Source organism: Pteropus vampyrus, unplaced genomic scaffold (assembly GCF_000151845.1).
Source record: "Pteropus vampyrus isolate Shadow unplaced genomic scaffold, Pvam_2.0 Scaffold53, whole genome shotgun sequence".
Taxonomy (NCBI): Eukaryota; Metazoa; Chordata; class Mammalia; order Chiroptera; family Pteropodidae; genus Pteropus; species Pteropus vampyrus.
In genome coordinates, this window is record NW_011888834.1 from 5,839,872 (window position 1) to 5,856,374 (window position 16,503).

The 16,503-nt window shown below is 36.8% G+C and overlaps 2 protein-coding genes across 2 annotated transcripts in view; one reads left to right on the top strand and one right to left on the bottom strand.

The window, feature by feature from the left end:
* KCTD9 (potassium channel tetramerization domain containing 9) overlaps positions 1-13,049 on the bottom strand; it is a 28,565-nt gene extending 15,516 nt beyond the window's left edge. The window contains exons 1-3 of the mRNA XM_011360292.2: positions 12,837-13,049; positions 3,484-3,605; positions 1,592-1,635 (exon numbers count right to left, since the gene is read on the bottom strand). Coding sequence (XP_011358594.1) covers positions 1,592-1,635; positions 3,484-3,605; positions 12,837-12,884 — 214 coding nt within the window. The 5' untranslated portion in view covers positions 12,885-13,049. The remainder of the gene's footprint in view (positions 1-1,591; positions 1,636-3,483; positions 3,606-12,836) is intronic.
* Positions 13,050-13,896: 847 nt separating this feature from the next.
* The window catches only part of CDCA2 (cell division cycle associated 2), a 44,586-nt gene continuing 41,979 nt past the window's right edge, over positions 13,897-16,503 (top strand). Inside the window, exons 1-4 of the mRNA XM_011360350.2 lie at positions 13,897-14,256; positions 14,737-14,800; positions 14,891-15,055; positions 16,254-16,408. Coding sequence (XP_011358652.1) covers positions 14,251-14,256; positions 14,737-14,800; positions 14,891-15,055; positions 16,254-16,408 — 390 coding nt within the window. The 5' untranslated portion in view covers positions 13,897-14,250. The remainder of the gene's footprint in view (positions 14,257-14,736; positions 14,801-14,890; positions 15,056-16,253; positions 16,409-16,503) is intronic.

The window sequence follows — 16,503 nt, forward strand, 5'->3', positions numbered from 1 at the left end:
TCTACCGGAGGACAAGTTTCAGACAATCACTGGAGGCATCAACATAAGGACTTGAGGTAAACATTAAATTCACTTGCAAGGAGTAAAACTCAGAGATGGTTTGAAGGGAGAACATATAGCATATAGTGGCTACTAACACTGTAGAAACAACTATTTTCTAAGTAAGGGAAGAAAGGAATGAACATATACAAAAAATGTTTAACTCTTTAGTAATCATATTGATGTTAAAAGTATTGGGATCGTTACTCTGACACTTCTTTGTGTGTTTTGTGTGGGATGAAGTAAATGTAATTATGTGACATTATAAATCTATCATTCCCTATATCCCTCAAAATCAGGATTATTGATATGGAAGAAAGGAGATGTAAGATAAAAGTTAAATAAAAATCTTACAATCTCAATTATAAACCAGAAGTATTAGTATGAACCCATGAGATAGTCTGTCTATATGTTATGTTATATATAAAGCTTTGCAATAAAACATACTGCATATAATATATAAATTTTATCCCTGGCTAGCTATGCATTTCCAGCTCTGTCCACCAAAAAGCCTAGTAATAATGAGGAACCCAATAACAATGAGCCTCCCTAGCACCCAGACTGTGTCTTGAAATGACATATCCAACTAAAAGAAATCCAAGCTTCTTAGAAAAAACATTGATCAGGATCTGGGACAGGAGAAGTATAAGATTAACACTTTGTTATTCCAGAGAGTAAGGAACTGTAAAAGACTAATGAGGTTGTGTTAAAAGAACTTAAAGAGGTTTCCACTGGCCCAAAGTAGGATAATCTAGGCATCAATTAACACAGAGGATAAAAATATACCAAATATTTTTAAATCCAAGAGTTCATAAAGATCAAACAAAACAAACACTAGTCGATGTTGGTATACATGCAATGAACCAATTAAGTGACCATGTAGAGACAGAAAAAGAGTATGCACTTCTAAATTGGCAACCACCACTGCGATGATCCTGAAAACTACCTCCATTCGCCAAATACAATTACTGTGATGGCTTAAAAATATACTTAAATATTCAGGGTGCTATTGTGTGGAACCAAATAAATCAAATACTTGTTAAAGAATATTCACTGTATTATACAACTGTAGAAGCTTGCTTCCGAATCAAATGGCAGTGTGCGTATTTATGCACGTGTGTATGGTTGAAATTTTTGACTGGTTTGATTTGACCACAGTGAATGGTTGTCAAATATTACTTATGCAGCAATACATGCTTTAAAATATGTAATTTAACACTTAAGAGAAATTTTGACAACTGTCAAAGAGGAAATTTCAAAACAAAACAATTGCTTCTGAAAATCAAAACTGCCCTATTATGTCATATTTAATGAATATGTGGAGGTCTAGAGCATTTTAAAGGCATGTGTAAAAGATTAGGTATCCATATTAAATGTGATCATATAATTCAAATTTAAAATTTAATTTAACACATATATCCAATGCAGAATCAAAAAAGGTAGGAAGATCTGAATACTACCACAAGATTCTAATGTTAAGCCATGTAAAATATCTGTCATTTCATCTTTCTTATTTTGGCAGACAAAATTGGCTTTTAAGAAAGTCACTTACCAATGAATGGTTCTCCTTCACACACAAATAAAACATCATCATCCCTGGGGAAATCAAAATTTAAAAAGCTACCATCAAAATCCAGAAATCACATTAATTATCTGTTGACTATAGAGGAAGTACTCAGAATTTTGTAGAAGTTAGGTTTTGCTATCTATCTGTATTGCAAAGTAGACTTAAGTTTCCAGTGCTTTCTTTGCTTAACCTCCCCTGTTCCCACCCGCAACTATCTTTCAATATAAATTAAAGATCCTGCACATGAAAATTCTTTTGAAATGGAAAACAAAAGAAAACAAAACAAAATCCACTATACAAATTATGTGAATTCAGCTTTGTTATTAATTAAAGAATATAGTGTTATGCTCAAAGCATATGATTAAAGCCATAGCCAACTCTTCTGTTTTTACTTGAATCCTAAAAATCTAAATAAATTATTAGGGTTTTCTCTCAAACCATCAGCTGCTTTGTGCTTTGGAAATGAAAACAAATTTTCATATTAAATCTAGGAAAAATATAATTGGGACTAACTCTGTTGTGAACACCCACAAATATAAATGATTGCCCATATTCTGAAATGCTTGCTTATCGCTGTATATATTTCCTATCCTCCCCTGCCCCAATCCATTCCATCATTAGTATAAGTAAATTATCAGAGATTGTTCTGTGAACCACAAATTATTAAACAGGTAGGTATTTTATAGTTTGGAAGGCTTCATCAAAGTTATAACCTTTGATGTTGCAGAAATTTTTATTTCCTGTAAGACATCACAGGAACACACTGAATTTTTCTTAAAAGCGGAGTGTGTTAAGAAGTTTAGGTTAATGTAAATCATTCATCATCAATGATGTGACTCAATTATCCATATAAACTGAAAGAACCTGGAAGATAGATATTGAAAAACTAAGAAATTCTCCTAATTTATTTAGGTTTTAAATCTTTTAGGTTTATAAGATTTTCTACTTGCTCATCATAGTCGTTAACTTTTTAAGACGAGTATGAAAATTTGTTTTCTTCTTATTAACAAAAATCAACTAAACTGTATGACCCAGATAAGTCATTTAACTTCTCAGATGTTTAGTTTCCTCATTTATAAAATGAAGGGACTAGAAGTGATTAACTTTAAAGGCAGACCTGGACTTCAGTGAAAATTAAACTTTGTATGCTACTGTAATTTAGAGCATCATTATCTACACTCCATCAATTAAAAAAAAAATCCATGCTTGGCCAGTTAAATGAGATAACTCGGGCAAAGCAAATACAACGTAACTGGCACAGTCAGAACTTAATTTGTGTTCCCTTTCTATCTTCTTTGTTAAGCTTCCTGCTCCGAAATTCTATGATCCTATTAGGATGGAATGAGGTGAACTAGACACTTGTTTTAAAGAGATAAATCTGCCTTTGATAATTAAAAAACAAAACCATAAAATAAACCAAAAACCACTACTGTGGATCACCGATGAGTTAACTACTTAAAATTCTATCATATTTAGCAAGTTTTCACCAAAGTAGATCTCTGTAATGTTTATAAAATTCAAAGCATTCTTAAGAAATCAATTGAACAATATACAATAATATATAAAATTAAAGCGATCAATTAGATTTCTAACATTAAAAAATGCATATCTTATTAGATCTCTAGTAACATAAAGAAATTTCTCAAAGCCATACTATGCAGAAAGACTACTGATATATTGGAATGTACTGAAATATGTTCTATCAGATCAACACACTCTCAGTCCAAATGGTTTAAATTCCAAAGAGCAAATTCTAGGCAATCACTTGCCAAATTCCTGAACTCTTAACAGTAATTAAACTATTGCTTCAGGGAAACAGCATAGCGCCAAGCAGCTAAGGGCACGCTCTAGACAGCTTATAAAAAAATGAAGTTTACCTGATCAAAGCAATATCATCAATCAGTCCACCTTTCCCATTATACACACTAGTGGCTTTTATGCCGAGTTTACTGCTGGCCACAGAAAGCAAATCAGATAAAGTTCCATATACAGCAACCACCTGTAAACACACCAGAGTAATATGAACAACTTATATAATGAATTTCGTCACTCACAAAATATAAACCACCACACTATAAATAGGACTAAAAAATCAGATTATCATGTAAAAGGAGATTCTGAGAGGTTCTTAACAGTATCCTTTGACTCAATTACTTAATTCCTAATATTGCTAAAATCTACAGCTAGGGAATCAGAAATTGTCTGACTTAAAAACAATCTACAATCTTAATGTATGTTAAATAGTGCTCCAGTTCTGAAAACAGTCAGAATTTAGATTCTGGCATTTCTGTCGACGTGAGACAAATTATTTAACCTCTTTATGTTTCTACTGCTTTACCTAGAAATGAAGAAAATAGCCACACCTACATCAGAAGACTGTCATGAGGATAAAATGAATTAATGCTTAGTAAGAGCTGAGCCCAGTGCCTGAGAACTATTAGCCTTTATGACGTCGTTTTTACATTATTCTTTTGTTAGAGGAATGGTTTATTTTTGAACTAGGAATGACTTACTGCTGTTTATTATAACATTTATTACATCAACTACCATATGAAAGCCAACAACTTCCCACCTCATTTAATTCTTCAACAACTACTTCATAAAAGCCAGATTTTAGCTAACATTCTAAATATGGCAAGCAGCTGGGTTTGCTCTGTCCTGCTGAAATGATCTGTCCTGCTTTCAATCAGGCAATCTGATATGTGTGCAAGGTATATGCAATTGCTTAGGTAGGAGGTTGAGAATCTCTACAGGTGGTTAATTTCTTGCTCCAGTCATAACTGTAACTGTGGGTTCCCAGTAGCTGAGTTGTACATTTGTACCATTATCAGTTAGGATTTCTGAAAGTTATGAATAAAAAGTAGGTGAGGAGCTGAACATGAAGTATTTACAGCCAATTGACTCCTCACAGGATATTGGATAAAGGAGCCATATGAAATGAGAACTGGGGCTGGTCCTTCGTTCGCCAGTTACTGTAGTATATAGCAGACACTGAAATTTTAGTTAAATGAAGTGAATAAAGGGGTATGGAGGGCATCGTTTGCTAATATAGGAGTGTGCAATCTTTCAATAGCAGAGTACGGATTCTGTTTTCTCCTAGATCCTAAGGATAAAAAGCCAGAGAAATGTTGCAAGCTGGGGCATTTTAGGGAAGAGATGTAGGCAAGCACAATTTAAAAGTAACTAGGGAGATTATTAAAATAATGCTCAACCCATTGTCCATATGCACATGAATGGATAAACAAAATATGGTATATACATACAATGGAATATTATTCAGCTATAAAAAGCAATGGAATTCTGATACATGCTACAACATGGTTGAATCTTGAAAATATTATAAGTGAAATAAATCAGACACATAAAAGGACAAATTTTGAAATTCTATATGATTCCACTTTATGAGGTAATTAGAACAGCAAATTCATAGAGACAAAGTAGAAAGAATAAAGGTTACCAGGCCAGGGGAGAAAATGGAGAGTCATTGCTTAATGGGTACAGAGTTTCTGTCTAGGGTGATGAAAACGTTTTGGTACTAAGTACCAAGTACATTTGGTACTAAGTACATTCACAATGTGGTGAGGTTACACACCACATTGTGAATGTACTTGACACTAATGAACTGTACACTTAAAAATGGCTAAAATGTTAACTTTTATGTTATGTGTATTTTTCCACAATAAAAAAATAACGCAAAGCACTTGGCACAGTGTCTTACACACAGCAGACACATTATAAATGATAAAAGCCTGAATAAAATGTGTCCCCCACATTTCCTATCATTTTTCACCTCTGAAACAGAGCCTGGAATTCTAACCATTATTACAGATACACGTTCCTGGGAGAAAAGGAAGAGAAATAAAGTACACTAGGCATTATGTACAGCAAACCTGGTTGGGTTAAGGCAGAGGGTGGAGCAAGAAAAGAGAGAAAATCATCGAAAATGCAAAGCAGCAAGAGACTGACCAAAGCAAATGCAAAACAACTTTTACAGTCTGGAAAGTGATGTGGGTGGGAGGTAAGAAAATCCTTTTCCACATCACCATTCTTGTCATAGTTGTTATATAGGCCTTTTTCTTTCTCTTCTTATTTATCTCTGCTTCTTGTACATCTCTACATGGCTTTATTTAGCCTGACATTATCCCCTCCTCACCCTAACACCAGCTCTCTCCCCAGCATTTCTTTTCACTTCTCTCTCGCTCAGTTTGTCATATAAAATGGATGTAAATTTAATCTGTCCGTATTATGTTCACTTTAAATATCAGAGCATAACATTCTATGTGACTTACTTTTCAAAAATATATCGAATTAAATTGTTTACTAAATGCATATGATTAACTTGATTTTTTCCCTGTGGATCAGTTGTCTCCTAATGAAAATAAAGGCCACCCACCAGCCTAATTTGGAAGCCACTAGCTACAAGAGGCTATTTAGATTTTAACTTGTTAAAATTAATTAAAAGTTAAGACAGTTCATCAGCTACAGTAGCCACATTTCGGTGCTAAAAAGCCACAATAGTTTGTGGTTACCATGTTGAACAGCGTAGATATGGGATATTTCCACCAACACAGAAAGTTCTATTGAACAATGCTGTTCCAAAGAGCAGAGTAAAATGAAGAAAAAAAATCTATTTTAATTCTTAGGCTTGACAATGCCATAGCAATGTACAGCAACAAAGTGAGAGTCCAGCTCAAAACCTGTTTGTTTTATATGGAGAGTTGAGTAGTTGTCATCCTTTTTCTCCTCACTGAAGTCGAATTTGATTAAGAGATAGGAAGAAACCCACACATAGAGTTTTGCAATTCTCAGCCCAATAGGAGTTTACTTGTAAGCTGCAAGGAACCTACTCAGGAGCACATTCTAGGTATCAATTCAGTTCTTTTATTTTATTATCACTTAAATCAGCCCTAATAAAGTATCAAACACAATTTATCATTGGACTAAATATTTTCCAATCTGACTTTCTAGACTCTAAAAGTTTTAACAAGTTTTAATTTGTAAAAAGTTGTTACTCATTCTGCGACTATAGGTAACCAACTATCCCTTCGTGATGCTGATGAGCAGTGCTAAAGTTTATCCCCAAGCACTACCCTCTTCTGAAGCCAGAAAATAACCACAGCCAGTTTAAAAGAAGGATCTACTTGACTGAATGTTACATTAGCTTGCTTATTTAATAGTAGGCCTGCCATAAATATTTCCTTAATGCTGAATGAAATTTTCATTGCTTTCAGTGTTGAACTAGGACATGCCTTTTTCTGTGTGTCAGTTATATTTACTTAAGTCTTTTCCACCGACATAAAGTTGAAAAACAAAATACACAGTATAAATGCAATTCTAAAGTGATATTCATAAAACTACTGAAAGTGGCTATCTTTGGATAATGGAATTATGGTTGGCTTATTTTCTTGTGAGTGTTTTGTTTTCAACATTTATTACAATGAACTTGTGTTACTTATTTAATAAGGGACAAAAGTTATAACTTATTTTAAGGTCTCCACTGCTCTAAGATACTTGTTTTAGAAATAAAAATAACTTTTGCAGTTGACAATCTAGCAATTGAAAAATTACTTTAAATGAAATAACCAAAGGGCCATAATTGGAGGAAATAAAAATGAAATTAGTACAAAGCATCTTATAATTATGTAAATTTGAAAATTTCCCTTAAATTGGACCAACATACTTGTTTTTCACTTGGAGGGCATTCTTGGCACTTATTTTTCAACTAGATCACTTTACTTTGACTCTGTCAAACATACTAACAAATAAGATGGACTTATACTGTAAAACTAATGTCTAAAGCGCTTTTATATAAACTAATCAGAATATCAGATTTAAAAACATATCTCAACATAAAAATGTGATACACATGGAAAAGATTTTGAGTTGACAAGAAAGTTTCAAACAGACTGGTACATGATGTAACTTTATATAACAACTTTATTGGGAAAAGCAGCAATGGAAATCTTGTATATCATGTATATAAGTTCTAATTGTTATATACTAAGTTTACTTTCGTTCCCTTAGAAAGGCTGAGCATTTGTAAAATGATCATGCTTACAGTGGTTACTTGCTTCATGTGTGGGCCTGAAATTTCCATGTCATTGTGATTATCCATTTTAAAAACTTAGGCATTATACTATACTTAGACTGGAAGTATTCTATGGAGTAATTTGAGAAGCACACCTATTAAAGTTTATGACTGCTATATTATACTGTTATTTAACTTATTCCCTTCTAACTTTCAGACCCTATGACAAATGAAAGCTATCTACCAATTGGTGGAAGTAAATGGTACACTATACGTAGCAAGACATACCAATTTCAACGGAAGTTTTAAATTTGCCCTTAAATGCCATTTTCAAATTGTAACCTATGTTACAAAAATTAAAACCTGCACGTGTATTTAAAACATTTTTTTCTTACATCCTACAATTATCTATTACATGATACACAATTGTTGAATTTATGTAGGCCAATTTACCCAACCAAAGCACCAATCGCATTAGTAACTAAGTGTAGAACTCAGTTTACTCTACTTACACTTTCAGTAATAAATTAAAAAAATTAAAACGATTTTATTCCTAAAAAAGATAGCATAACTAACTCTAGATCAAGAAGACAAAAATTAAAATATTAAAAATTAAAAAGTTTGAAAATACCAAGGGTCGAAGGGGATGTGGATCAACGGGAAGGTTTATGCAATATTGGTGGGATATAAATTAATCAATGACTTTGGAAAATAATTTGGCACTATTTTGTAAAACTAAATATTCATATACCCTAACACCCAATATTTGCAATTTACATATATAGAAGCAGTGGTTCTCAAAAGTGTGTGCCTTGGTAGGCAGCCTGGAGCTGTGGAAATATATATTACCTGGAAATATATATTACTGACCTACTGACTCTGAAGCTCTGCAGGGTGGGGTCCAGCAACATGTTTTCTCAACACCTCCAGGTAATTCCAGTGCGTGCTAAAGTTTGTGAACCATGGCCCTAGAAAAAAGCTTGCATGTGTGTATGAGGACACATACATATATATATATATATATATGTGTGTGTGTCTATATGTGTATATATATATGTGTATATATATATATATATATGAATATTCACAGAGCACTCTTAATAGTAAACTATAAAGAAAATAAACAATTCAAATGTCTCATGACAGGATAATGGAAAAATTATGGTGGTCTATTTATATAATGGACTACTTATTATAAAGCAGCCAAAATAAATAAACTATCACTGTGTGGGACATAAGAAATGGAACCTTAGAGATATATTGAATGAAAAAAGTGAGTCCAAAAAGACTACATATGATGATACCAATTTAGGGTATGTTCCCAAACTGAGAAAACAAGAAATATATAGTTATACATACATAAGTGGCAAAACTACTATCAGGAAAAAAGAAAACATGGCAAAGAAAAATACAGAATTCATGAAAATGGGAGAGGCAGGGGATAGGAAAGCAGGCGAGCACATTAAGTTCTTGGTAACATGTTACTTCTTGGTTGTGTGGCAGGCGGATTGATAATTGTTATATTACTTTCCTTTTAATTTTTATGCATATTAATGTTCTTTATTATATGCTTTTATATGTATCAAATATATTCTAAAACTGTTTAACTTGAAGAGCAAACCCTCACAAGGTTATTAATGTTTAGATTCCAACAGGCAAAGGTTCACATAGATTTTCCCCTTTCTTCAACTCTAACAATATAATGGGTTCAAATCTGGATATTTAATATCAACAACATATTTCTGACCTAATGTCAAAGCCAGGAGAAAACAGTTATTTCCTGGACAGAGACTGTAAACATCAGTACAGACTTATGATCTATTTCATATCTAAGGAAGTCTGCAGTGCCTGGCACGGTTCCCCACACAAAGACGGCACCCTGTAAGAGTTGGTTGCATGAATGAATAAGGTATTCAAAAGTCCTATGCTTTGCACAGCTCATTATTGAATATTCTGTAGTAAAAAAAAAAAAAAAAGCAACTTATGTTCAAGCTGTACAAAACTTTGAAATGACATCAGGTTGCTCAGAAACCACTCACTACATTCAGATATCTGAGTCCTCATTTCAAATTCCTTAATGCCAATGATTACAGGGACCATTAAAAAGAGAACAATGAAAATTCTGAGCATATGGAGAAAGGATGAAAGGTTCAAGCATAACCGTCTTTTGGAACAATTAAAAAAATTCAAATGAAAAGAATATGATTTCCTAAATGATATGAGGACTTCTATCAACTTGATAGCTTGAGTCAGCTAGTAAAAATCTCCTAAATATTTATCATTAAACTTAGTGAAATTCTGCCAAATACAAATTGACTTTAAACATTAAAAAAAAGAAGTTAAGGGAAAAATTCTTAAGTTGTTTGTCTTCGTGTGCTAGAAAATATTTTTAAATGTCTTGCTAATTGGGATGACCTCATCCTATCATAGGCTAATATTTCAAAGAAAAATAGTATAAACTTAGGGAGTGAGTGGTTGATCACTAGCGGTAGTTATTAAATAGGACTTCGGTTTTCTTTAAAACTTGGCATTTTTTGATTTTTCAGATTCAAATAGTTCCACTATTTTTTTTTTTAATCTCATAGTTTATATCAGAGAAGTAGCAACTCTGCCATTTTCTCATTGCTTCCTTATGCTTGCATTGATTAATATTGTCTTCAATCAGCACTTTCTTTGAAGGAATCTTTTAAAGCCATAGCATTTTGGTGCGGGTTTATTTAATTAAAACTGGATAACACAAATCTTAACCTGGCACTTGTAAGCTTCACTACATCACAACGTGCCAGAGACCCAACCAGTGAAGAAACCGACCGAGTGAACGCACTCTTCTCTCAGAAGACTTGGGACCAGGTGACACATCCAGTGACTGAAAACACCTGTGTCTTTCCAGATTGGAAAAAATTAAGTTTTAACATTTTATATTTTTAAGTAAAAAATCAATATATCAAAGGTATAATATTTCTTCTCAAACTCCACTGGATCCTCTTAACCAGCTTCTGTGGTACACCATCTCACTGTGGAGTTTTAGAAAATGCAGAGCCCTCCACATCAAAACATTCACTAGTTACACAGAAAGTCATGGTGAGCAGATGCTATTGTCTCCTGCAGTGACTCTGTGCCTCTGCAACCCCAGGCTTCATGGCCCCATCTGACAACCACTGAATAAGCTTCATAGGAGAGAAACTTATTTTAAAAAACAGACTTTTTTTTTTTATGACCAGGAAACAAAAATAGAAACTAGGTAAATAAAGAGATAATGGAAGTGACAGATATTCCAACCTGTGGATGGGAAATCAAACTCTATTTTATAGTTGTGCTTTGCTCCAGTATGTTCTTCATGAACATCATGTCATGATTTTGCCATCCTGGCTAACTACAGTCACTTTGTTTATATAAAAATGCAGGCTGTTATGCATTATTCTGCTATCTTTTTTTTCAAATAAGAGTAATTCTAATATATATTTTAAATCATCTGACGGGAGAGGAGAGGAAACACTGACAACTTTGGCACAGAATGTTTTCCAGTAGAGTATAAGGATTATGGCATGACTTATTTTTAATATTGAATCATATTAGCATTCTCCAGTTTGGGTTTTATGATCTTTGTAACATAAACATACTGTAATTATTTAAGATTTTTTCCCCAACCTTCTGAGATCCTCTAGCAAAATATTTTTAAAGCACATAAAATTTAAGTCCAAAAATCTAACCTAGTCAAAACTAGACAGCTTTAAAAATTTTATTAAAAATAATATGAAAAGACTAACAGCCAATCTTTGACAAGAACAAAATTCAGTGGACATAGAAGAGATTTTACAGCCTAGTTAAATATTTACGACTGAGTCTAAAAAATGTCCTTCATGGAACAACACAGCAGAGATGTTGGATATAAAGGTCAGAAGTCTGGATTTGAGAACATATTACAATTGTAACTTTGGATATACTAACTCTTTCAGTAACAATAAGTTTTAGATTGTGATTAGTAGTTAACAGACAAAACAGGCTGAGAAAAGTTAATATGGTCAGAAGTAATGTAAACCTTGGGAAGCATATGAAAACTTGAATTTATGCCAGTTCTGTTTTATATGGGTATTAATCTCTAATACCAGAAGACCACAAAATTATCATAGCAAGGTACACTGTGGTACACATTTTTATAACATGTTTACCCAAAATTGCAGAATAGTTGGAAAATCTTTTTTTATACCATGGCACAATCGCACTATTGAGAAATGTACAATGTTTCCAAAATACGAAAGAGGCAAAGTTCTAGAAGATAAATACAGTGAGGCCAATTTACCTTTACATTAGACTCTAAGACTTAGTTACTTCTAGACGTCATTTAACCACATTATAAATGTCTGCCTTGAACAGTCAAATTTTCCAAAGAAGCTGAACAACTTTCATGGGTGGGGCAAGAAGCTGAGAAGGAACAGATTCATTTTGGCTTGCTCTGGCGTTGGAAAAATATTTAGTACCACACCCTCAACAAAGGCCTAACACTGCGAGGAGTAATGTCAAATCAGCCCATTCTAGCCAACTGTCACAGTCCTCTAAGGAACTAAAATAAGGCGAAATAATAAAGAGTTCAGAAGTTTGGTGGCGGCGGGGCTTGGGGGACCTAAGAGAGGGGAACCATCAAGATAATGTTCCTAATTTTCAATCTTCTAGTCTACCTAGAAGAAAATTTCATTTATCCACTGATAAAGAGTTTAATTTTTACCCGATCAACCTTACATGCCTTAGTTGCTACCATCACTTTTTGGAACAGACCATTAGTCAGCACGAAGGTGAAAATAAGCGGTCTCAATCCAGGGGTGGGGGGCAGTGGGATCTTCATGGAGGTGGAAAGAGGAACATCAGCACCAAGCGCTCAGGTGACAGCGGCCCTCTCCCACTCCCTCCGTGCCCTCCGTTCTGCTGCCCCATACCTGGACTTGGGAACGATTAAACACAAGCTGACCTGAGCAAGTCTCCAGGGCTGCTGGGGAGTCGAAGGGCAGGCTCGAGCTAGGAATCCGCGGGTTGGGAGGAGGCCGCGGGGACTCTACATTCACCTCCTGGACGACCCCCGCCCCGGCGCACGCCCACCTCCCAGCCCCTCTCTCCAACTTCAGCCCTCTGCCCTGCGAGTCCGCTCCGCACTCCGCTGCCCTCGCCCCCGGCAGCCGGGCCCGCCTCGCCTCCTCCGGACCCGCTTACCTTTCCATTCTTGGGACTGCCGTTAAGGAACAGGGTCACCCGCCTCATCGCGCTGCCCCCACTGGGTCCTGAGTGAGTCGCCACCCTCCCACCTGGCTCTCCTCTCACCTTCTTCTTCTCCCGCCCTTCCCCTCCCTCCACCCACTCGGAATCTCCTCCCTTCGCCACCTTCCTTCTCTTATAGACACACACGCGCACGCACTCCGGGTCCCACACCCCAGGGTTGGCCGGTCCTCCTGCCCACCCCGCCCCTGGGCTCCTCAGTCAGTCTAAGGCCCTTCCCCCACCTCTCCTAGAGTGACTCTAAGCTTCACCAATCAACCGGCAGCACCGGCTAGAACTCAGCCAATCATCACCCTGCATTGGGTGGGCTCATTCTAACCCCCCACCTCCAGGTGGAGGGAGGGAAGAGAGGCTGCAGTCTGGCGGACGGGAAGGGCTATCAGCCAATCAGAGCAGAAGCTAGAGTCCAACGGCAGCTCAAAGCGTTACTGAGCAGGCGCAAACCCAACACCAGGTAGAGCTCATCTGCATACGGAGGCGGGGTTTGAGGAAAGGAGGTGGAGCGCTAGAAGTAACCCACACTCGTCGGCAACTCCCCACTGCAACCTCTTCCACAGCTGAACCCAAAGAGGAAACAGCTACAGTCAGGGCAGGCTGATTGGGTTAGAGCTAGCTCGTCGTTTTGTCAGGATTGGTCCACTGCTTCTTTTCGAAGTTTGCAGCATCCAATCAAAAGACAGGATCTGTTTCAAAGGTCCAACCAAGGGTTCTTCGCGAGACTTTTCACGGAAAGTAGTCCCCGCGGACGCAGATTAGCAGCTGGTCTCTCTGGTCCTTTTGTCACTTGCAGCTAGCGGTGGCTTCTCTCAGAGCCCACGAAACCACTCCTGTTCCTGGGACCCCGAAGAAGATGCCTGGGAGGGTTCGGGGTGCGCGCGGACACGTGCCGACGGTGGCGGCGTAGACATTCATAGAGTAACGCCGGAACTCCAAGGAGGCGGGGCTGGAGATTTGAATCCAGCGGCGGGCGGCGGTGGTGCTGAGACCAAGTGTAGGTACCGTGGGCTGCGCGTTGGTGGTGTCGGCAGCCGGGGACAAGGCAGTACCCCGGCGGCTGGCTTGGCAGCCAGCGGTTACTTTCTCGGGCATTCCTTTCAGGACCAAAGAGCCGAGGTCTAGAAGGGAGGACAACCAGGGCACTCATGTGCGGCGGGGCGTTCAAAATAAACCGGAGCGGGACGGAAGAAGCCAAGTGGCGGGAGTGAGAGGGAAAGTGTCCTGGTTTGGATTTCAGGTGTGGTCCAGTAGAGCTGTTTCTTAGGCGTGTTTTTCTGAAGTGTGTTCTATTTATGCTGCCCCATGGAGACAGTGGTTCTACGGCCTGAGCTGGATCACCCATGTGATTTTTAAAATGCAGGTTAGTAGTGGATAGATGCTCACGGGGATGGGGAATGCAATTAGCATTAATATGTTGGCTAGGTGGAGGGCCAGGGGAGAGAGGGAGCAACTGCGGGAATCATTTTATGAACTATATAGATGTCTAACCAATGTACTATATACTTGAAACTAATTAAAATAAATTTGAAAAAATACAGATTACTGGGACCTAGCCAGATCTGATTTAGAATTTCTGGAAATCCATAAGGGCACTCAGATGATTCAGATGTTTGCTAAGGTTGAAAAGCCGTGGCATAGAGTATAGGGTATGCTTTGTTTCATCTGGAACAGCAGTTTACTCCATTTTTCTCCAATTTGGGCTCCAAAAGTGCACTCGACATCTATTTTCATACCAGTATGGACTGTATTAGAATTTAGTCTTGAATGAGGATCTTGATAGAATCACAATCTTAGAGATGGGGTTCCTTTTATTTTTTTCTCTCTCTTCTCTCTTTTTTAGATGGATACCAATTCAAAAGACAGCGAGCCCCCTGAAACCAAGGAATCTGCTGTTAAAAATGCTGGTTTGTAGTGGTCTGTTGTCCCCTTGTGAAATTTAAGGTTTAGGTATTTGGCTTGATAATGATGCTCAGCGCCCCCAACATATCTTTCAGAAAATGCCACTTTCATTTTGGGCAATGAAACTCCTCAGAATCATGTAGCTGAAGCGACTCCTAATCCTTGCACACCAGATACTTTTAAATTGCCTTCGAACTTTTCCACAGTAACTGCAGAGCAGTTGAGAACGAAAACTGAAAGCTCTGTAAAGAACTCTTCAGGTAAGAGAAATCTTTCTATCGCAGTACACTTAAAATTTAAAAATAACTTTAATATAGCTCAATTTCGTTCATCTACCCAGTCTTTCTTATTACTCTACATACCTAAATTAATTGACTGTGCAAACTTACTTGATCAGGGAGACTTATGTGAACACTCACTGTTCATCTAGCATAGCAGGAGACCATGGTCCCAGAACGCCTAGCCTAATAATGTTCCTAAGTCTGAGTTGTGCTTTGTCTCCAAACTGGAAAAGAATATGTATGTAAATCACTTTTTGACCTGACCTGTGGGATACAGAAATGTGTGGACTATAAATAATAAAACATTTTATGGTCACATATGGCAATGAGAGAGAGAGTTGAAGAGTAGTTAAGAAAGTAGTACATTAAAGGGTTGGGGTGTGTCTCTTTCAAATCACAAACAGAAAATTGGCTTGTGCTAATCTCTTTCATGGAGTAGAAATGAAGTACACTTGTAAGGTCTGACAACTGGAGAAGAAATATAAGAGGAATTAGATTTGAGAATAGCATTTAGAAATGGAGGTAATGGGGAACATGAAAATCAAAGGGTACTCGGCTAAGTAATTCATGATTAAGACAGGACCAAGGTGGCATGCCGCCATTCTACATTCCCTTCTCAAGAACATCATTCTTAGACCTTTACAAATCTAGATCTATTTTGCATGCTTAGTCATACGGCTAGAATTCAGAGTAGTATGCCAAAGGTAGATAGGTATCTAAGAGAAACAACTCTTGAAAAATTGAGAACATGAGAGTACATGTGTCTAGGTTGAGATCTTTCCTTTATGTCCGTGGAGATAAGGCTGGCTAATTCAGAAAAAGAGAAGTTCTTAGTCCAGAGCAAGCCATTACCCACCTCTGTGTGCAGAAAATATAAAACAAAAATGAGAACTATTATTAATACAAGCGTGTTCATGCATTCATTCCACGCAACTATATTTAATACCTTCTGTGCACCAGGTACTGTTCCAGGAATATGGAATAAATCAATTGACAGAACAAAGATTCCAATCCAACTGATCATGTATGAACAATTTTGCCTATAATTCTCTATTTAGATATCTGTACCACGTGTTTATCATGTTCCTTCTCAGGCTGGTGCATCACAGATATTCAGGACATGATTACTAATGATTGCCTTATTTTGTTCCAATTTAAAAGAGAGTTTTCATTATAGGAAAGTTATCATCCTACCTTAAAAAGTCCAGACGACGCTCTACAGTTGGTCTTCGGGGCTCTCCTGAAACAAACAGTCTTATTCGTTTCATTGCCCAACAACAGAATTTGAAGAATGTAGAGAAGTCTCCTTTGACACAGAATTCTGCTTTTCTGGTATGATTTTCTCTAACTTCTGTCATGAATTCTTCTAGGGAGAATGTTTCACTGTGTTATAATACTTTAATCAGTGTTTATACCTCCCAGTGCAT